Source organism: Oncorhynchus mykiss, chromosome 9 (assembly GCF_013265735.2).
Source record: "Oncorhynchus mykiss isolate Arlee chromosome 9, USDA_OmykA_1.1, whole genome shotgun sequence".
NCBI classification, from domain to species: Eukaryota; Metazoa; Chordata; class Actinopteri; order Salmoniformes; family Salmonidae; genus Oncorhynchus; species Oncorhynchus mykiss.
Window position 1 is genome coordinate 9,321,383 of NC_048573.1, and position 23,075 is coordinate 9,344,457.

Consider the following 23,075-nt stretch of genomic DNA (forward strand, 5'->3'; position numbering starts at 1 on the left):
AAATACGTCACAATGCTGTCGACACCTTGGGGAAGCGACAGAAAGCCTCAGCTCATTCGTGGCCCATTCACAGCCATATAAGGAGTCATTGGCATGAGGCGGTTTCAAAAAATGCGGCACTTCCTGATTGGATTTTTATCTGTTTTTTTTCTGTAACATCAGTTCTGTGGCACTCACAGACAATATCTTTGCAGTTTTGAAAACGTCAGAGTGTTTTCTTTCCAACGCTGTCAATTATATGCACAGTCGAGCATCTTTTCATGACAAAATATCTTGTTTAAAACGGGAATGTTTTTCATCCAAAAATTAAAATAGCGCCCCCTATATCCAAGAAGTTAAAGATTAAGGGTTGGGATAAGTTTCTGAATGGTTAAGTTAAGGGTTGAGGTTTGGATAAAGGTTCTGAATGGTTAAGTTAAGGGTTAAGGTTTTGGATAAGGTTCTGAATGGTTAAGTTAAGGATTACGGTTTAGGTTAGAGTTTAAAAAAAAAACACTGGGGTTGAAAACGCGACCGTCGAAGCTGGAGCCTATCCACCATCCCTGTCCATAACCCTAGCAAAACCCAAGCTTACTTGATGGTAATTACGCTCACCACTGCCCCTTAGTGGCAGGTTTTAGTTTTGAAGGCATCTCCAGATGTGGATGGACGTCAAATTTTGAAGTGTAACTTGAGCAACGTGTGTGTGTGTGTGTGTGTGTGTGTGTGTGTGTGTGTGTGTGTGTCCACTTGCTCACTCGTTCTCATGTGTGCATCTCTTGGATCAACAATATCTCAGCGTCTCATTTCAGGGGGGTTTAAATGAAAAAATATGATGGTTAAGTTTAGTCATTAAATCCGACTGGTTAAGGTAAGGGTTAACGGTTAAGGGTAAAGGGTTAAGGGTTAAGGTAAGGGATAAGGGTTAAGAGTAAAGGGTTAAGGTAGGGGTTAAGGTAGGGGTTAAGGGTTAAGGGTTAATGATTAAGGTAATGGTAAGGGTTAATGATTAAGGGTTAAGGGTTAAGGTAGGGGTTAAGGTAAGGGTTAAGGGTTAAGGTAAGGTTTAATGGGTAAGGGTTAAGGTAAGGGTTAAGGGTAAAGGTTTAAGGTAATGGTAAGGGTTAAGTGTTAAGGTAATGGTTAAGGGTAAATGGTAAAGGTTTAAGGTAATGTTAAGGGGTAAGGGTTAAGGTAGGGGTTAAGGTAAGGGTTAAGGGTTAAGGTAAGGTTTAATGGGTAAGGGTTAAGGTAAGGGTTAAGGGTAAAGGTTTAAGGTAATGGTAAGGGTTAAGTGTTAAGGTAATGGTTAAGGGTAAATGGTAAAGGTTTAAGGTAATGGTAAGGGTTAATGGTTAAGGGGTAAGGGTTAAGGTAAGGGTTAAGGGTTAAGGTAAGGTTTAATGGGTAAGGGTTAAGGTAAGGGTTAAAGGTAAAGGTTTAAGGTAATGGTAAGGGTTAAGTGTTAAGGTAATGGTTAAGGGTAAATGGTAAAGGTTTAAGGTAATGGTAAGGGTTAATGGTTAAGGGGTAAGGGTTAAGGTAAGGGTTAAGCTAAGGGTTAAGGTAAGGGTTAAGGGTTAAGGGTTAAGGTAATGGTAAGGGTTAATGGTTAAGGGGTAAGGGTTAAGGGGTAAGGTAAGGGTCAAGGGTTAAGGGTTAAGGTTAAGGTTAAGGGTTAAGGGGTATGGGTTAAGGTAAGGGTCAAGGGTTAAGGTAAGGGTTAAGGGTTAAGGTAAGGGTCAAGGGTTAAGGTAAGGGTTAAGGTAAGGGTTAAGGGTTAAGGGTTAAGGGTTAAGGTAAGGGTTAATGATTAAGGGTTAAGGGTTAAGGTAGGGGTTAAGGTAAGGGTTAAGGGTTAAGGTAAGGTTTAATGGGTAAGGGTTAAGGTAAGGGTTAAGGGTAAAGGTTTAAGGTAATGGTAAGGGTTAAGTGTTAAGGTAATGGTTAAGGGTAAATGGTAAAGGTTTAAGGTAATGGTAAGGGTTAATGGTTAAGGGGTAAGGGTTAAGGTAGGGGTTAAGGTAAGGGTTAAGGGTTAAGGTAAGGTTTAATGGGTAAGGGTTAAGGTAAGGGTTAAGGGTAAAGGTTTAAGGTAATGGTAAGGGTTAATGATTAAGGGTTAAGGGTTAAGGTAAGGGTTAAGGGTTAAGGTAAGGTTTAATGGGTAAGGGTTAAGGTAAGGGTTAAGGGTAAAGGTTTAAGGTAATGGTAAGGGTTAAGTGTTAAGGTAATGGTTAAGGGTAAATGGTAAAGGTTTAAGGTAATGGTAAGGGTTAATGGTTAAGGGGTAAGGGTTAAGGTAAGGGTTAAGCTAAGGGTTAAGGTAATGGTTAGGGTTAATGGTTAAGGGGTAAGGGTTAAGGGGTAAGGTAAGGGTCAAGGGTTAAGGGTTAAGGTTAAGGGTTAAGGGGTATGGGTTAAGGTAAGGGTTAAGGTAAGGGTTAAGGGTTAAGGTAAGGGTTAAGGGTTAAGGTAAGGGTCAAGGGTTAAGGTAAGGGTTAAGGTAAGGGTCAAGGGTTAAGGTAAGGGTTAAGGTAAGGGTTAAGGGTTAAGGGTTAAGGGTTAAGGTAAGGGTTAAGGGGTAAGGGTCAAGGGTTAAGGTAAGGGTTAAGGTAAGGGTCAAGGGTTAAGGTAAGGGTTAAGGTAAGGGTTAAGGGTTGGGACAGGGTTAAAACAGAAAATACCATTTAGCCAAGCGGTTTGGTTAACGCTAGACCAGCTTTTCAGCTGTTTTATACAAAGACACAGAGTCTACAGAGGCTAACGCTGTAGCCAAAGACCCCCTCCCCCACCCCCCACCCCACACACACACACACACACACACACACACACACACACAAACAGTCACAAAACCCAGACCAGCCCACATAAAACCATCTGCACTCATTAGCATGAGTATTTCCATGCAAGAACACAGGCCAGAATGAAAAGCCAAGAGCTGGGTTTGGCTAATGCTAACCTAATGTTAGCTATATAACCTAGCGTTTCCAATAGAAGTACGCCAAGGGCTGGTTTTGGGTAATGCTATCTAAACATTAGCCATGTAGCCTAGCGTCTCCACTAGAAGTAGGACAAGAAACATTTTTTTTTGCTAATGCTAACCTTATGTTAGCCATGTAGCCTAGCGCTTTCAAACTACTCTAACCAAACACTTTAACTCTTAGCCTGAACTTTAAAATACAGTTAATTGCAATTCCTAATTGAGGAAACAAAGCGCTGCACAAAATCAGTCTTGTTTTCTCTTGGACAGTGTTCAAGGGAGGAAGTTAAATTTTACAATTATCTACTTTCATAAAAAATGTGGATTTCAGTACAAGGCATGCGGTCAGACCTTACTTCTGAAAGCGACCGTGTGTAGTTTCAGGGGGGTACAGACTGTATAATCACTCTGGACGAGCTTAGTCTCATACTGAGGTCGAGTTGTACTGTCACATGTACAAGTACAGTGAAATGCTTAACTTGCAAGCAGGCCCAATCCAAGTCAAATTACACACACACACACGCACACACACACACACACACACACACACACACACACACACACACACACACACACACACACACACACACACACACACACACACACACACACACACACACACACACACACACAGGGACACACAGACTCAGACCCAATCCAAGTCAATTTACACCACAAGAAACGAGACATTCCATTTCTATTACAACTGGAGACAGAATTGTAAACAGTCTGATTGTATCATGTGGTGGAGCTGTAATTGTTTGAGTGTGTGTGTGTGTGTGTGTGTGTGTGTGTGTGTGAGTCGGTATGTCTGTCTGTCAGTATTGAAGTGGTGAAGGAGGGATGCAGATACAGCAATAAGCAGACACACACACACAGAGATGGGGAAAGCCTGTTGGCGGTGTCTGTGTTTAGGTAGTGAGTGATACAGACAGATGGAGGTCACAGTCTCTGACTCACCATGAAACGACTGACTCAGTCGTATTCATGATGCGTCTCTGAGTAGGAGTGCAGATCTAGGATCAGGTGATCCCTGTCCATATAATGCTATTCATTGGGATGTAAAATACCAAATGCTTTAGCATTACGATTTCCCTTCACTGGAACTAAGGGGCACGAACCATGAAAAACAGACCATTATTTCTCCTCCGCCAAACTTTACAGTTGGCACTATGAATTCGGGCAGGTGGTGTTGTCCTGGCATCCACCAAACCCAGATTCATCGGTTGGACTGCTAGATGGTGAAACGCGTTTCCACTTCTCCAGAGTCCACTAGTGGAGAGCTTTACACCACTCCAGCTGATGCTTGCCATTGCGCATGGTGATCTTAGGCTTGTGTGCAGCTGCTCGGCCATGGAAACCCATTTCATGAAGCTCCCGACGAACAGTTCTTGTGCTGACGTTGCTTCCAGAGGCAGTTTGGAGCTCGGTAGTGAGTGTTGCAACCGAGGACAGACAATTTCAGCACTAATGATATTAAAATATTTAATATACATAAATATTCAAGGAACATATTCATTTGCAGTGTACAAACTTAACATGATGAACAGGACATTTACGCTAACCTCTACATTATATTACTATAAATATAATCTCATTACTATCTGAAAGCCACGCCTCCAATAAGCCACACCTCCTGATCTGATAGGCTGCCACCTCTACAATATATTATTAGAAATATATCTTATAGAACTAGAACCAGAACAAATAGCAGGCCAAACTTTCCCTCTCAGCACTGCCTGGACTGCGCAGAAATGCAAATGCTTTCTGTTTGAGTTATGTTAGGTTTTATTTTCATATTATTAGAAAGGTTTAAAATCCCCAGAAGGTTCCGGTTTGACCCTTTACACAGAGGTTCCTCAAGGAACGTGTTTCACCTGGAAAGGTTCCACAGGTGTGGCAACCCAAAAGGTTCTTCCAGCCACCTTTACTTCTAAGATTGTACGCTGGGAAGCTTGATACGTTCAGCCCGTCAATCTGTGTGACTCATTGTACTACCGGAGATGGATGATTTAGGTGATGATGATCTACGATGGGCAGACTCTGGGAATGGTGCCCCGAGGTTTAGAGGCACGGGAGCTCAAGAGGTGTACAGCCTTGTGTTGAAATGGAGAACAGCCAATAGCTTTAGGAAGGAACTAGAGGCCGAACTCCATTAACTTCACGTCGTCAAACAGTGGGGTGAAAAACCCTCCGCTCTCCTCTCACAGACAATGGAATGTATGTAGAGGAGAGAACCTTCGTGGCGACAGCATGTTCCCCTAACAGCAGTGTTCTACAGATAAACAGTGGATTGGTCAGAGAGTCAGACAATCTGCCCCCAGTACTCTTGGCTCAGCTGCTACTGCTGTTCTACAATGTAGAATTTGTCATTCTACTTCTGCCGCTTCTATTGGCACAGCACACACACACACACACACACACACACACACACACACACACACACACGCAAGGACTGGGGCATATTGGCTGTCTGTAGAACACAAGTGTGAATCTACATGATTATTCACAGTCCTATTGACAAGGCAGCACAATAGAATTCTGTTGCGATAGAATTCTAGCACATTCTAGAATTCCTTTATACAGGTAATGACAAAGGCATGAATTAATCCAAACATTCCAAATGCTGCTAAATGAACATGTCAGCCGGTCCACATACCAAGGTATATTGCTTTTAAATATGTCCTCCATCTAGCTATTGGAATGTCCATACATAGGCCTTTATGCTAAAGATGTTAATTATCTACAGTAGAGATAGGGGGGCATTTCAGATATAACCTACATCTGTGTGGTCTCATAGAACTTAAGGCTTATATGTAGGTTATATCTGTAGTAGGGCACTACCTAGGGAATAGGGTGCCAGAATAGGGCACTATCTAGGGAATAGGACGCCAGAGTAGTAGACTATCTAGGGAATAGGGTGCCAGAGTAGTACACACTTTAGGGAATAGGGTGCCAGAATAGGGCACTAACTAGGGAATAGGGTGCCAGAATAGGGCACTATCTAGGGAATAGGGTGCCAGAGTAGTGCACTATTTCGGGAATAGGGTGCCAGTCTTACCTTTGAGATGTAGGCCTTGATGCCCTCTGCCAGCTTGATGCAGGGTTCTCCAAACAGCTGAGCCAGGTCTTCTGGGATGTCCTGGTCTTTATCCAGAGCATTCAGCAGACTGAGGCACTTCAGCTCCTCTGTCACGCCCTGGCTACGCACCTGGAAGACAGGGAGAATATAAAAGACTTAGGAGAGGTATTAAGACTGACATAGCATGACGTAACAGTGACATAAGGCACTTCAGCTCCTCTGTCACGCCCTGGCTATTGCCTCAATGATGACAGATCAACAACAAGATGATAACAAAGGATTATCCAGGAAATACTCTGATTTAGCCACTCCTCCAGGAAATACTCTGATTTAGCCACTCCTCCAGGAAATACTCTGATTTAGCCACTCCTCCAGGAAATACTCTGATTTAGCCACTCCTCCAGGAAATACTCTGATTTAGCCACTCCTCCAGGAAATACTCTGATGTAGCCACTCCTCCAGGAAATACTCTGATTTAGCCACTCCTCCAGGAAATACTCTGATTTAGCCACTCCTCCAGGAAATACTCTGATTCCTCTCTTTTCTTTCACCCTATACCCCACTCTCTGCAGTTCATTTCTGTATTCAATTTGAGTCTTCGTGTGTAATTTGTGTATAATTGGCGTGTGTGTGTGTGTGCATATTTGTGTGTATGCGTGTGTGTGTGTGTGTGCGTGTGTGCGTGTATGCGTGCGTGCGTGCGTGCGTGTGTGTGCGTGTGTGGGTATGCGTGCGTGTGTGCGTATGCGTGCGTGCGTGTGTGTGTGTGTGTGCGCGTGTGTATGCGTGCGTGCGTGTGTGTGTATGCGTGCGTGCGTGTGTGTGTGCGCGTATGTGTTAATGTATAATTTGGAGCCGGGGGTACGGAACTGTTCAGCGTCACGGTTGGGGGGTTCGTACTAATGACTCTTTAACAAGCCCCAACAGGGGGTGTGTGTGTGCGTGTGTGTGTATGGTTGTGTGTGGTTGTGGTGGTCGCTTTCTCCTCATTCTATCAGCCATTTTGTTGATTTTGATGGTTAAATGGTTCTCTATGCCCCTTATAGGGGAAGTGATGGAGAACAGGGAGAAGGAGGGGGAACTTCTACAAGAAGAGTCTGGCACTCCACATACAGGAAGTGTCGGGCTTCTCATAAACAGTGGATGGCTTCCTTTCAATACTCTACAGTGGCTTCCTCTCCTCATCTCCTCATCTTCTGTCCTTTTGTCTCCTTGTCTGCGCCAATGTAAAAAAGCAGGACTGATTTCAACAAATACTAGAGGGATTCACCTTTTTGCTTGTCACCATATTTTTCTCCATATTGTTGTGTTTCTGAATGAGAACCAACGAAGGAGAGGAGATAAGAGGAGAGCACGGCACTCCAGACTATTGAGATGCACCCAAGTCTAGCTGGACTGCTGACATTTCGTTGTCTTTGTGACATCAGCGAATGTTGATGTTCCGTAGACCTCAACCAAAACACACTCCCTGTTCCATCTGACGGAATTGGGAATTCTTAAGGGGTATTAGTTTTGACAGCGCTAGTTGGGGAGTAGTTGGATTGGCGTGTGTGTGTGTGTGTGTGTGTGTGTGTGTGTGTGTGTGTGTGTGTGTGTGTGTGTTAGGGAGTGGTTGGATTGGCGTGTGTATGTGTGTGTGTGTGTGTGTGTTAGGGAGTGGTTGGATTGGCGTGTGTGTGTGTGTGTGTGTGTGTGTGTGTGTGTGTGTTAGGGAGTGGTTGGATTTAACATGCCAGCAAGTCAACTCCTTCTTATTTTAATTGAGATAATATTATCTACTTGATGGCACTGGAGTGAAAATGGGCTGATTAAAAATTCCTGAAGTACAGTTATTTAACAGATGTTTACAACAAGGGAGGGGAGACTACAGTGTGTGCAAGTGTGTGTGTGTGCTCGTGTGTGTGTTCGTCGGTGTGTGTGTGTTCGTCTGTGTGTGTGTGTGTGTGTGTGTGTTCGTCGATGTGTTTGTGTGTCACCCTTCCCTGCTATTAGATATCAGGATCATTCACTCTTCGCATAGCCAGGTGGAGGGGTCAGAGCACACACACACACACACACACACACACACACACACAAAGCCCCTCAGATCCCAGGAACGCCATAGAGGAAGTCAGGAACAATGCAGCAGTGTTACCTTCTGGAGCACCAAGCACCGGCCACGGCCTAGGGTTTTCCTGATGTTCCCAAGTCTCATTTCAGGGGATTAGGAAAAAGAAGCCAACCATGTAACTCAAAGCCGGGGCCAGAGACCTGGAGTGTGTGTGTGTGTGTGCAGTGCTTATGTGCATTCCGTTTTATAACGAGAAAGTCTTTCAATCCTCTATGGTGGGAAGATAGTGAGAGGAGAGAGCGAGGGAAGAGAATGAGGGAGGGGAGCGAGGGAAGAGAGCGAGGGAAGAGAGTGAGGGAGAGGAGTGAGGGAAGAGAGCGAGGGAAGAGAGCGAGGGAGGATAAGGAGGAGTGTAGGAGTTCAGGCATGCTGTAGGGGGTCTGGTCAGTATCCCCGGACACACACACACACACACACACACACAAACACACACACAGGGTTGGAAGACAGAGGGACTAACTGTCAGGCCTGGTTTATTTACTGTGGATTACATCATAGAACACTTGTCTGCCTACCAAATCTAACTCTATTCTCTGTCAACTGCATAGTAGGTTAAGGGCCTGTCAGTAACCATTCCACTGTTAGGTCTACACTGTATTCTGCACATGCGACAAATAACATTTGATTTGATGATTTGATTTCAATAGCTCATAGGGCTGGTCAAAAGTAGTGCATTTCAATCTACTGAATAAGGAATGAAGGCGACCGATTAATCGGAATGGCCAATTAATTAGGGCCGATTAATTAGGGCCGATTTCAAGGTTTCATAACAATCGGTAATCAGCCTTTTTGGACGCTGATTATGGCCGATTACATTGCGATCCACGAGGAACCTGCGTGGCGGGCTGACTTCCTGTTACGCGAGTGCAGCGTCAAAAGGACCGTGTGGCTGCAAGGAGCCAAGGTAAGTTGCTAGCTAGCATTAAACGTATCTTATAAAAACAATCAATCATCACATAATCACTAGTTAACTACACATGGTTGATGATATCACCAGGTTAACTAGCTTGTCCTGCGTTGCATATAATCAATGCGGTGCCTGTTAATTTATCATCTAATCACAGCCTACTTCAACTTCGCCAAACGGGTGATGATTTAACAAAAGCACATTGACGAAAAAAGCACAATCTTTGCACAAATGTACCCAACCATAAACATCAATGCCTTTCTTAAAATCAATACACAGAAGTAAAAAAAAATTAAACCTGCATATTTTGTTAAAAGAGATTCATGTTAGCAGGTAATATTAACTAGGAAAATTGGGTCACTTCTCTTGCGTTCAGTGCAAGCAGAGTCAGGGTATATGCAACAGTTTGGGACGCCTGGCTCGTTGTGAACTGTGAACTAATTTGCCAGAATTTTACATAATTATGACATAACATTGAAGGTTGTACAATGTAACAGCAATAACTAGACTTAGGGATGCCACCCGTTAGATAAAATACGGAACGGTACCGTATTTCCCTCAAAGTATAAACGTTTTGTTTTCGAAATTATAGTTTACGGATTTGACCATATTAATGACCAAAGGCTCGTATTTCTGTGTGTTTATTATAATTAAGTCTATGATTTGATATTTGATAGAGCGGTCTGACTGAGCGGTGGTAGGCAGCAGCAGGCTCGTAGGGTTGTTTATTATATTATAATTAAATCTATGATTTAATATTTGATAGAGCGGTCTGACTGAGCGGTGGTAGGCAGCAGCAGGCTCGTAAACATTAATTCAAACAGCACTTTACTGTGTTTGCCAGCAGCTCTTAACAATGCTTGAGGCACAGCGCTGTTTATGACTTCAAGCCTATCAACTCCTGAGATTAGGCTGGCAATACTAAAGTGCCTATAAGAACATCCAATAGTCAAAGGTATATGAAATACAAATGGTTTAGAGAGAAATAGTCGACAGGTCATAATTGCTATAATAACTACAACCTAAAACTTCTTAACTGGGAATATTGAAGACTCATGTTAAAAGGAACCACCAGCTTTCATATGTTCTCATGTTCTGAGCAAGGACCTTAAACATTAACTTTTTTACATGGCACATATTGCACTTTTACTTTTTTCTCCAACACTGGGTTTTTTCATTATTTAAACCAAATTGAACATGTTTCATTATTCATTTGAGACTAAATAGACTATATTTATGTATAATAATAAGCTGTTTAAGGAAGTAGGGCACTTTACTCTACTGTATAACTCCTACAACTAATACAACTGGTACAAGTCATACAACTGGTACAACTGGTACAAGTCATACAACTGGTACAACTGGTAAAACTTATACAACTGGTACAACTGATACAACTGGTAGACTGATACAACTAGTAGAACTAATACAACTGGTACAACTGGTATGACTGGTAGACTGATACAACTGGTAGAACTGGTAGAACTAATACAATTGGTACAACTGGTAGACTGGTGCAACTGGTAGACTGGTGCAACTGGTACAACTGGTAGACTGGTGCAACTGGTACAACTGGTAGACTGGTGCAACTGGTACAACTGGTAGACTGGTGCAACTGGTAGACTGATACAACTAGTACGGCTGGTAGACTGGTGCGACTGGTACAACTGGTAGACTGGTACAACTGGTAGACTGGTAGACTGGTGCAACTGGTAGACTGGTGCAACTGGTAGACTGATACAACTAGTACGGCTGGTAGACTGGTGCAACTGGTAGACTGATACAACTAGTACGGCTGGTAGACTGGTGCAACTGGTAGACTGGTACAACTAGTACGGCTGGTAGACTGGTGCAACTGGTAGACTGGTGCAACTGGTAGACTGATACAACTAGTACGGCTGGTACAACAAAAAAATAACAAGGAGTTATTAATAACAATAACAACCCTTGTCATTGGCTGTGAAATAAATACGTCTAAATTAGAACCAGAATGGTAACCAACCTACCTAAAGTCTCTATGACCTTTTAATCACTGCCTGCCTGCCTGCCTGCCTGCCTGCCTGCCTGCCTGCCTGCCTGCCTGCCTGCCTGTCTGTCTGTCTGTCTGTCTGTCTGTCTGCCTGCCTGCCTGTCTGTCTGCCTGCCTGCCTGCCTGCCTGCCTGCCTGCCTGCCTGCCTGCCTGCCTGCCTGCCTGCCTGCCTGTCTGTCTGTCTGTCTGTCTGTCTGTCTGTCTGTCCTTGAAAGTATTGTGTTCATGTTCTATTAAACACATGCAGTAACGACTTGCGATAACATGATAAGACATGCACACACACACTCACTCACTCACACACACACACACACACACACACACACACACACTCGCACGCACGCACGCACGCACACACACACACACACAGAGTAAGAATTTAGAGTTTCGATCTAGTTTCTGATTCCCGTCACACAGGAGGAAAGGAAGAAAGAAAGAGGCGAGGTCACCAGTTATGTCATTCGTTTGTTTTTCACACCTGTGCACACAAGATAAAGTAAGCGATGGAGGGGTTGATTGTGTGTGTGTCTATATGCGTGTGTTGTGTGTTTGTGTGGCCAAGTGGGTGGTCTAGTGAGCCGATAGATTGTTAAGCAGGGGTCAGCCAAACACCTAAACAACAGAGAGGTTTTTAGAGCCCAGACATTCACACACAAATGTCTTTGTCTGTTCTCCAGTCGTTGCCAGTGGTTGCTCTGTAAACCAACTGTGGAACTCTTGGAAGACAAACCCTGTTCTGAGACATTGTGATGTCATTTCAAAGCGCCACCCAGGCTACGGAACATTCCGCCAGCAGTCGGGAGGATTTGAGTGTGATTGGTTTTCGAAAAGCAACTGGCGACAATCTCAGAGAAGGGTTTTTCCTGCCCACGTGGCGATATATAACAACTACAGCAACCCAATGTATCCCTGCTCCAAACACTTCTGACCCCATAGTTATTCCACAGAGGAGTATGATCCTGTTTCGCCAAGACTGATTTGGGGTCCGTTTTAACATTTCCCCCATATTGGTTAGGGTTAGATCAGAACAACATGGTGCACTAGTCATGCCAGGGTATGGCATTAATCTTAGGTCAGTTTGGCGTTGCCACAATAGTTAAGGTCAGAAGTTAGTGGTTAGGATAATCTGAGGCTTCAGTTCAAACCCGCTGGGTTCCATCCCAGGGTTTCAGCAGTTCCATCTCAGGGTTCCAGCAGTCCCATCTCAGGGTTCCAGCAGTCCCATCCCAGGGTTCCAGCAGTTCCATCCCAGGGTTTCAGCAGTTCCATCTCAGGGTTCCAGCAGTCCCATCTCAGGGTTCCAGCAGTCCCATCCCAGGGTTCCAGCAGTTCCATCCCAGGGTTCCAGCAGTTCCATCTCAGGGTTCCAGCAGTTCCATCTCAGGGTTCCAGCAGTTCCATCCCAGGGCTCCAGCAGTTCCATCCCAGGGTTCCAGCAGTTCCATCCCAGGGTTCCAGCAGTTCCATCCCAGGGTTCCAGCAGTTCCATCCCAGGGCTCCAGCAGTTCCATCCCAGGGTTCCAGCAGTTCCATCCCATGGTTCCAGCAGTTCCATCCCAGGGTTCCAGCAGTTCCATCCCAGGGTTCCAGCAGTCCCATCCCAGGGTTCCAGCAGTTCCATCCCAGGGTTCCAGCAGTTCCATCCCAGGGCTCCAGCAGTTCCATCTCAGGGTTCCAGGAATTCCATTTATGACTCATTGCATTCTATCACATCCCAAACCTCTAACCTCTGATCTCCCGCTGGAGAACACTAGAGGTAGGATGGATTTCATGCTGGATGGAGTTGAATAAAACATCCTGGAGCCGCTGGGTTGAGAAGGGAAAGTATTATTGTCAACATTATTTTTGTGGAATGGGCACACTGACTGGAGCAGGCAAAGAACCCCTCCCCTATTCTCCCTAGTCAGTGGTTCCTTCCAAGGTGCACAGAGCACAGAGATGCCTGGGCAGGATGCTAGATACTCTAGTGGGTGCAGTATCGTCAGTATTGTCAGTATCGTCAGTGGGGGAGAGAGTGTAGAGCGACACACACAGCGTTTGATTAGTGTTCAGCTGCAGGTGAAGGGCGATATGCATGTCTGTAAATGATTGTGATCAAGCTATGTAGCCTGTTGATTCCTTCTTGATGAATAAAACAATGTGGTTTGTCTGTAACACTAGCCAGCTGGCAATTTGATGAAGTTGGCTTTAGCTAGACATCTAGATAGGTTCCCCATGGTCCTGACCTCATGACTAGCCACCAGGCCATTTCAGGCTATGGATCAAGTTAGAGTAGCTTGTCTAAATATATTAGCTGGCATGGCTGCTATCAAGTTGTACTTTTAGAAATGCAAGGAGGACTTAAATGTACTGCTTTCCTTTCAATATTTTATTCAGATAACTGCCCGAAGCTAAAGGCAGGATCTGGCATTTCCAGAGCCCGACCGCGACCCCGACCCCGACCGCGACCCCTGACCCCGACCCCCTGGCACTCTGTTTGATAAGCCGAGTAATGGGGCTGGTGAAATGGAACCACAGTGACATTCAGAGATACAGATTGACAGGCATTTAGATTTAGATAGGTATTTTAGATAGCTCTTTTCAACACTGAAATTACAACACATAGATACATACATGTGTATTGTTATACTGTACAGTGTGCCAGTTGTACTAATCTCCATCAGGAATAGAAGTTCTGAAAGAATCTATGTGCATACTTCATTAAAATGACAATTGAACAGGTGTGAAGGTTAGATAACCCAGAAAGATAGACATATGTTTGCCCTAGAACTAGGAATAATGATGATGACTGCAGGAACGAAGCTGTTACAGGTGTTTGAAAAATAAAAAATTCTCTAACCACTTCCCCCTCCATTCTCACGTACTTCATGCCCCGTCTAAAATAATGGGTGCATGACACACACACACACACACACACACACACACAGACACACACACACACACACACACACACACACACACACACACACACACACACACACACACACACACACACACACACACACACACACACACACACACACAGCTCCAACGAGGCCAGGTTATTTGGCCGAAGATTAAACAAATCTTTAGCATCAGAGAAGAGGGGGGGGGGGGGAGTACGAGAGACAAAAAGAGGGAGAGAGAAAGAGAGAGAGGGGGGCAAAGAGGAAGGGAATGAACTGAAGAGGAGAGGAGAGAAGAGAAGAGAAGAGAAGAGGAGGGGAGGGGAGAGGAGAGGAGAGGAGAGGAGAGGAGAGGAGAGGAGAGGAGAGGAGAGGAGAGGAAAAGCAATCTGGTATGAAGAGAAGAGTTACAGTATATGTCAGTACTACAGATCTACACAGACAGAAACACACACACACATACAGTCGTGGCCAAAAGATTTGAGAATGACACAAATATTAATTTCCACAAAGTTTGCTGCTTCAGTGACTTTAGATATTTTTTGTCAGATGTTACTATGGAATACTGAAGAATAATTACAAGCATTTCAAAGGTGTCAAAGGATTTTATCGACAATTACATGAAGTTGATGCAAAGAGTCAATATTTGCAGTGTTGACCCTTCTTTTTCAGGACCTCTGCAATCCGCCCTGGCATGCTGTCAATTAACTTCTGGGTCACATCCTGACTGATGGTAACCCATTCTTGCATAATCAATGCTTGGAGTTTGTCAGAATTTGTGGGGTTTTGTTTGTCCACCCGCCTCTTGAGGATCGACCACAAATTCTCAATGGGATTAAGGTCTGGTGAGTTTCCTGGCCATGGACCCAAAATATCGATGTTTTGTTCCCCGAGCCACTTAGTTATCACTTTTGCCTTATGGCAAGGTGCTCCATCATGCTGGAAAAGGCATTGTTCATCACCAAACTGTTCCTGGATGGTTGGGAGAAGTTGCTCTCGGAGGATGTGTTGGTACCATTCTTTATTCATGGCTTTGGTACCATTCTTTATTCATTCTTTATTCATTGTGAGTGAGCCCACTCCCTTGGCTGAGAAGCAACCCCACACATGAATGGTCTCAGGATGCTTTACTGTTGGCATGACACAGGACTGATGGTAGTGCTCACCTTCTCTGGACAAGCTTTTTTCCAGATGCCCCAAACAATCGGAAAGGAGATTCATCAGAGAAAATTACTTTACCCCAGTCCTCAGCAGTCCAATCCCTGTACCTTTTGCAGAATATCAGTCTGTCCCTGATGTTTTTCCTGGAGAGAAGTGTCTTCTTTGCTGCCCTTCTTGACACCAGGCCATCCTCCAAAAGTCTTTGCCTCACTGTGCGTGCAGATGCACTCACACCTGCCTGCTGCCATTCCTGAGCAAGCTCTCTACTGGTGGTGCCCCGATCCCACAGCTGAATCAACTTTGGGAGACGTTCCTGGCGGTTGCTGGACTTTCTTGGGAGCCCTGAAGCATTCTTCATAACAATTGAACCGCTCTCCTTGAAGTTCTTGATGATCCGATAAATGGTTGATTTAGGTGCAATCTTACTGGCAGCAATATCCTTGCCTGTGAAGCCCTTTTTGTGCAAAGAAATGATGACGGCACGTGTTTCCCTGCAGGTAACCATGGATGACAGAGGAAGAACAATGATTCTAAGCATCACCCTCCTTTTGAAGCTTCCAGTCTGTTATTCAAACTCAATCAGCATGACAGAGTGATCTCCAGCCTTGTCCTCGTCAACACTCACACCTGTGTTAACGAGAGAATCACTGACATGATGTCAGCTGGTCCTTTTGTGGCAGGGCTGAAATGCAGTGGAAATGTTTTTTGGGGATTCAGTTAATTTGCATGGCAAAGAGGGACTTAGCAATTAATTGCAATTCATCTGATCACTCTTCATAACATTCTGGAGTATATGCAAATTGCCATCATACAAACTGAGGCAGCAGACTTTGTGAAAATGTATAATTGTGTCATTCTCAAAACTTTTGGCCACGACTGTATACGCACACACACACAGCTGTGGACACATCCTAATGAGCGTTCTGTTGCCTGAACGTAAATATCCTGTCCTCACGCATCGGTATCGGACTGGACAACCCTCACTCTTCCCAAGGCTATGCCTGTGTGTCTCTGTGTGTGTGTGTGTGTGTGTGTGTGTGTGTGTGTGTGTGTGTGTGTGTGTGTGTGTGTGTGTGTGTGTGTGTCTCTGTGTGTGTGTGTGTGTGTGTGTGTGTGTGTGTGTGTGTGTGTGTGTGTGTGTGTGTGTGTGTGTGTGTGTGTGAGAGAGTCAGGGGTATTCATTATGAACAGAGCCAGAGAATCATTTAAAGCAGTTTTTTGGAGTCTTAAAAACCTCTCCTACTGGCAAACCTCTCCTCTTTGTTCTAAATGGTCTCTATGTTGATAGCAACAAAAACAACTAGAACCAATCCTGGAAGATCTGATCTATTTGATTTACACTTAACATAAAGGTTAGTGTATACGAGTCAGTTGATTCTCTGGAAGAGAGAATGAACCGATAGCTTGTGGTGGTGGTGGTGATGTCACTGGGCAGTGTCATCTTTATTTAGACAGATAACATTCTCTCTCTCTCTCTCTCTCTCTCTCTCTCTCTCTCTCTCTCTCTCTCTGTCTCTCTGTCCTACTCTCTCTCTCTCTCTCTCTGTCCTACTCTCGCTCTCTCTCTCTCTCTCTCTCTTTCTATCTCTGGTCTACTCTCTCTCTCTCCCTCTCTCCCTTTCTCTCCGTCTCTCTCTCTCTCTCTCTCTGTCCTACTCTATCCAATTAATTCATTCATTCATTAATTCTCTCTCTCTCCCTCTCTCCCTTTCTCTCCGTCTCTCTCTCTCTCTCTCTCTGTCCTACTCTATCCAATTCATTCATTCATTAATTAATTCTCTCTCTCTCTCTCTCTCTCTCTCTCTCTCTCTCTCTCTCTCTCTCTCTCTCTCTCCTTCTTCCTCTCTCTCCCCCTCACACATTTTGGAGAACAAAAGACTGTTTTAGCATAAAAATAAAATGGCTCCAAGACATCCCCTCTCCATGTATATGTGTGTGTGTGTGTGTGTGTGTGTGTGTGTGTGTGTCAGGGGATTTCCTTATAAATGGACATTCTGGAGCCAGAGAATCACTAGTTCAGAGTCTCTAGCTGCTTGTAAAACGTCTGCTTGTGTCACTCCAGGAAAATAGAGAATTCCTTCTACTACTCTGACATGGTGTAACATGAATCAACAATGAAGCCCCCCCAAACGAAAACATAGCTTGACGGGCTATACGGTCGAGGTGTTCCTCACTTCAGGAGAGTAATGAGGGAATAGGGGAAAAGAGATTGTGAAAGAGAGAGAGAGGGAGACAGAGAGAGAGACAGAGAGAGAGAGAGAGAAACAGAGACAGAGAGAGAGAGAGAGAGAGAGAGAGTCAACATTAGTATGGATATAACTTCACACCAAAGTTGTTATTGTTGACGAGAGCCCCTTCAGAACTATCAGAATGTTGTCAGGAGAGGACAGGGAAAGACTAGGTGGACAGACAGGGATAAGGAGACAGGGAGAGGACTAGGTGGACAGACATGGCTAAGGAGACAGGGAGAGGACTAGGTGGACAGACAGGGATAAGGAGACAGGGAGAGGACTAGGTGGATAGACAGGGATAAGGGGACAGGGAGAGGACTAGGTGGACAGACAGGGATAAGGAGACAGGGAGAGGACTAGGTGGACAGACAGGGATAAGGGGACAGGGAGAGGACTAGGTGGACAGACAGGGATAAGGGGACAGGTTATCTACACATGCACGCCGCACACACTCACCCACCCATCCACACACACACACTAATTCACTCACACACTCACCCACTCATCCACACACACACTAATTCACTCACACACTCACCCACTCATCCACACACACATTCATTAACTCACACACTCACCCACTCATCCACACACACATTCATTAACTCACACACTCACCCACTCATCCACACACACATTCATTAACTCACACACTCACCCACTCATCCACACACACATTCATTCACTCACACACTCACTCAATCACTCACACATGCCGTGGGGGCCCAAAAAAGGCCTCAAATATATAACATATACATATTTAATATATCCCCCGACACACGGGTTATCCCCATGCCCACCTGTTGACTCGTACCCCGTAGAGGCTGATCAAAACCTCTCTGAAACCTAAAACACAGACAGCTCCATATGTCTCCCCCTCCTCTCTCTCTCCCACACGTTTTCCCCTCCTCTCTCTCCCACCCCTCTCTCTCCCCCACATGTCTCACCCCTCTCCATTACAGTATGACTCACAGGGAATAGAGGGGGTACATCTTGACCCCCCACCTTATGCACCACATACATACACACACACACACGAAGGGGCCTAAAGAAAGGCCTTGAAAGAGGCCAATCCACCCTATATGACTCAACGTGAATCAAGGGGGCCTGCTCTGACTACCACTGAACCCAACACACACACACACACACACACACACAGCTAGACTTAGTAAATTGTGAGGATTAGAACACTACTCACACACTTCTTTCTGTTCAGACATACTATGTTCCCCAAATACCCTATTCCCTATATAGTGCACTACTATTGCCCAGAGCCCTAGTCCCTATATAGTGCACTACTATTGACCAGAGCCCTAGTCCCTATATAGTGGTATTACTATTGACCAGAGCCCTAGTCCATATATAGTGCACTATTTTTGACTTGAGCCCTATTCCCTATATAGTGCACTACTTTTGACCAGGGTCCATAGGGAATAGGGTGCCAATAGGGACAGGAAAGATGCGGACATGTTCTGCTGACTGGAGTTAGTTGACATACTTGCTGACTGACTCGCTCTCTCTCTCTCTCTCTCTCTCTCTCTCTCTCTCTCTCTCTCTCTCTCTCTCTCTCTCTCTCTCTCTCTCTCTCTCAATTCAATTCAATTCAATTCAATTCAATTCAATTCAATTCAATTCAATTCAATTCAAGGGCTTTATTGGCATGGGAAACATGTGTTAACATTGCCAAAGCAATCTCTCTCTCTCTCTCTCTCTCTCTCTCTCTCTCTCTCACACACTCCCTGTCTTTCTCTTTCTCTGACTCTCCTTCCTCTCTCTCCTTTCTCTCTCTCTCTTTATCTGTCTCTCTCCTTTCTCTCTCTCTTTCTCTCTCTGTCTCTCTCCTCTCTCTCTCTCTCTCTGTCTCTCTCTCTCTCTCTCTCTCTCTCTCTCTCTCAACAACCACCCATGGCATGAACATATGCTGATGACTTGACTTATATACAGGTGTTGACATACTTGTTGGTTGACATACTTGTTGACTGACTCGCATGTTGACATGACTTACTTAAGGTACAGAAAATGTCTCTCTCGCGCGCGCTCTCTCACGCTCTCTCCTGCTCTCTCTCTCTCTCTCTCTCCTGCTCTCTCCTGCTCTCTCTCGCGCTCTCGCTCGCTCTCTCTCGCTCTCTCCTGCTCTCTCCTGCTCTCTCTCTCTCTCTCTCTCCTGCTCTCTCCTGCTCTCTCTCTCTGTCTCTCTCCTGCTCTCTCTCGCTCTCTCGCGCTCTCTCTCGCGCTCTCTCTCGCGCTCTCTCTCGCAATCTCTCCTGCTCTCTCCTGCTCTCTCTCCTGCTCTCTCTCTCTCTCTCCTGCTCTCTCTCTCTCTCTCTCTCCTGCTCTCTCTCTCTCTCTCTCGCTCTCTCCTGCTCTCTCCTGCTCTCTCTCTCTCTCTCTCCTGCTATCTCTCTCTCTCTCTCTCTCTCTCTCTCTCTCTCTCTCTCTATCTCTCTCTCAATTCAATTCAATTCAAGGGGCTTTATTGGCATGCAGATAAAAATGTACAGTAACATTACACATACAGAAGTTTCAAAAGAATAAAGACATTTCAAATGTCATATTATGTTATTATTATTATTATTATTATTATTATTAATATTATTATTATGGGATACAGTGTTGTAACGATGTACAAATGGTTAAAGTACAAAATGGAAAATAAATAGGGGTTGTATTTGTTCTTCACTGGTTAACCTTTTCTTGTGGCAACAGGTCACAATTCTTGCTGCTGTGATGGCACACTGTGGTATTTCTCTCTCTCTCAAACCTTGAACACATTTAGGCCTATCACTCCTTCCTCTATGCTGCCCTAAAACAACTTCACACATGAAAAGCTATAATATGTTATGTGAGAGTGACTGGGACCAGAAATCGGCCCTGGCATTTCTAACACACCGTCCCAATTCTAACACACCGTCCCAATTCTAACACACCGTCCCAATTCTAACACACTGGCCCAATTCTAACACACTGGCGCAATTCTAACACACTGGCCCAATTCTAACACACTGGCCCAATTCTAACACACCGTCCCAATTCTAACACACCGTCCCAAATCTAACACACCGGCCCAATTCTAACACACTGGCCCAATTCTAACACACCGTCCCAATTCTAACACACCGTCCCAATTCTAACACACCGTCCCAATTCTAACACACCGTCCCAATTCTAACACACTGGCCCAATTCTAACACACTGTCCCAATTCTAACACACCGTCCCATTTCTAACACATCGTCCCAATTCTAACACACTGGCCCAATTCTAACACACTGGTCCAATTCTAACACACCGTCTCAATTCTAACACACGTCCCAATTCTAACACACCTTCCCAATTCTAACACACCGTCCCAATTCTAACACACTGGCCCAATTCTAACACACCGTCCCAATTCTAACACACCGTCCCAATTCTAACACACTGGCCCAATTCTAACACACTGTCCCAATTCTAACACACCGTCCCATTTCTAACACATCGTCCCAATTCTAACACACTGGCCCAATTCTAACACACTGGTCCAATTCTAACACACCGTCCCATTTCTAACACACTGGCCTAATTCTAATACACCGTCCCAATTCTAACACACTGGCCCAATTCTAACACACTGTCCCAATTCGAACACATCGTCCCAATTCTAACACACTGGCCCAATTCTAACACACTGGCCCAATTCTAACACACTGTCCCAATTCTAACACACCGTCCCATTTCTAACACATCGTCCCAATTCTAACACACTGGCCCAATTCTAACACACTGGTCCAATTCTAACACACCGGCCCAATTCTAACACACTGGCCCAATTCTAACACACCGTCCCAATTCTAACACACCGTCCCAATTCTAACACACCGTCCCAATTCTAACACACTGGCCCAATTCTAACACACCGTCCCAATTCTAACACACCGTCCCAATTCTAACACACTGGCCCAATTCTAACACACTGTCCCAATTCTAACACACCGTCCCATTTCTAACACATCGTCCCAATTCTAACACACTGAACCCAATTCTAACACACTGGTCCAATTCTAACACACCGTCTCAATTCTAACACACCGTCCCAATTCTAACACACCGTCCCAATTCTAACACACCGTCCCAATTCTAACACACTGGCCCAATTCTAACACACCGTCCCAATTCTAACACACCGTCCCAATTCTAACACACCGTCCCAATTCTAACACACTGGCCCAATTCTAACACACTGTCCCAATTCTAACACACCGTCCCATTTCTAACACATCGTCCCAATTCTAACACACTGGCCCAATTCTAACACACTGGCCCAATTCTAATACACCGTCCCAATTCTAACACACTGGCCCAATTCTAACACACTGTCCCAATTCGAACACACTGGTCCAATTCTAACACACCGTCCCAATTCTAACACACTGGCCCAATTCTAATACACCGTCCCAATTCTAACACACTGGCCCAATTCTAACACACTGTCCCAATTCGAACACATCGTCCCAATTCTAACACAATGGCCCAATTCTAACACACTGGCCCAATTCTAACACACCGTCCCAATTCTAACACACTGGCCCAATTCTAACACACTGTCCCAATTCTAACACATCGTCCCAATTCTAACACATCGTCCCAATTCTAACACACTGGCCCATTTTTTCCCCCCTCAAGGCCCCCCATTATTAGCCAGACAATTATCATTTTGTTCAACAACAACAAGTTAGATAGGCCCAGTGTGCTAAAAATGGACCAGCCCATCTGGAATTTGCCCTAAATGCCAAATGGCCCGTTCACACCTGGAAAGCCCTACTGCTCATACAGACACCAGGAAAACCTCTATGTGGGCTACCACTCAAACAGACACCAGGAAAACCTCTATGCGGGCTAACACTCAAACAGACACCAGGAAAACCTCTATGTGGGCTACCACTCAAACAGACACCAGGAAAACCTCTATGTGGGCTAACACTCAAACAGACACCAGGAAAACCTCTATGTGGGCTACCGCTCAAACAGACACCAGGAAAACCTCTATGTGGGCTAACGCTCAAACAGACACCTCTATATACACTATACACATCTATATACACACATCTATATACACATCAATATTCACATCTATATACACATCTATATACACATCAATATTCACATCTATATACACTATACACATCAATATTCACATCTATATACACTTTACACATCTATATACACTATACACATCAAAATACACATATATATACACATCTATATACACATCTATATACACATCAATATTCACATCTATATACACATCTATATACACATCTATAAACACATCTATATACACATCTATATACACTATACACATCAATATTCACATCTATATACACATCTATATACACATCAATATTCACATCTATATACACATCAATATTCACAACTATATACACATCAATATTCACATCTATATACACATCTATATACACATCTATATACACTATACACATCAATATTCACATCAATATTCACATCTATATACACTATACACATCAATATTCACATCTATATACGCATCAATATTCACATCAATATTCACATCAATATTCACATCAATATTCACATCTATATACACATCTATATACACATCTATATACACATATATATACACTATACACATCAATATTCACATCTATATACACATCTATATACACATCAATATTCACATCTATATACAC

The 23,075-nt window shown here is 44.4% G+C and overlaps 1 protein-coding gene across 1 annotated transcript in view; it reads right to left on the minus strand.

Moving 5' to 3' along the window:
- The window catches only part of LOC110531417 (tumor necrosis factor ligand superfamily member 10), a 53,495-nt gene that overhangs the window by 26,619 nt on the left and 3,801 nt on the right, over window positions 1-23,075 (minus strand). Inside the window, exon 2 of the mRNA XM_036987268.1 lies at window positions 6,024-6,173. Within this exon, the coding sequence (XP_036843163.1) occupies window positions 6,024-6,173 (150 nt within the window). The remainder of the gene's footprint in view (window positions 1-6,023; window positions 6,174-23,075) is intronic.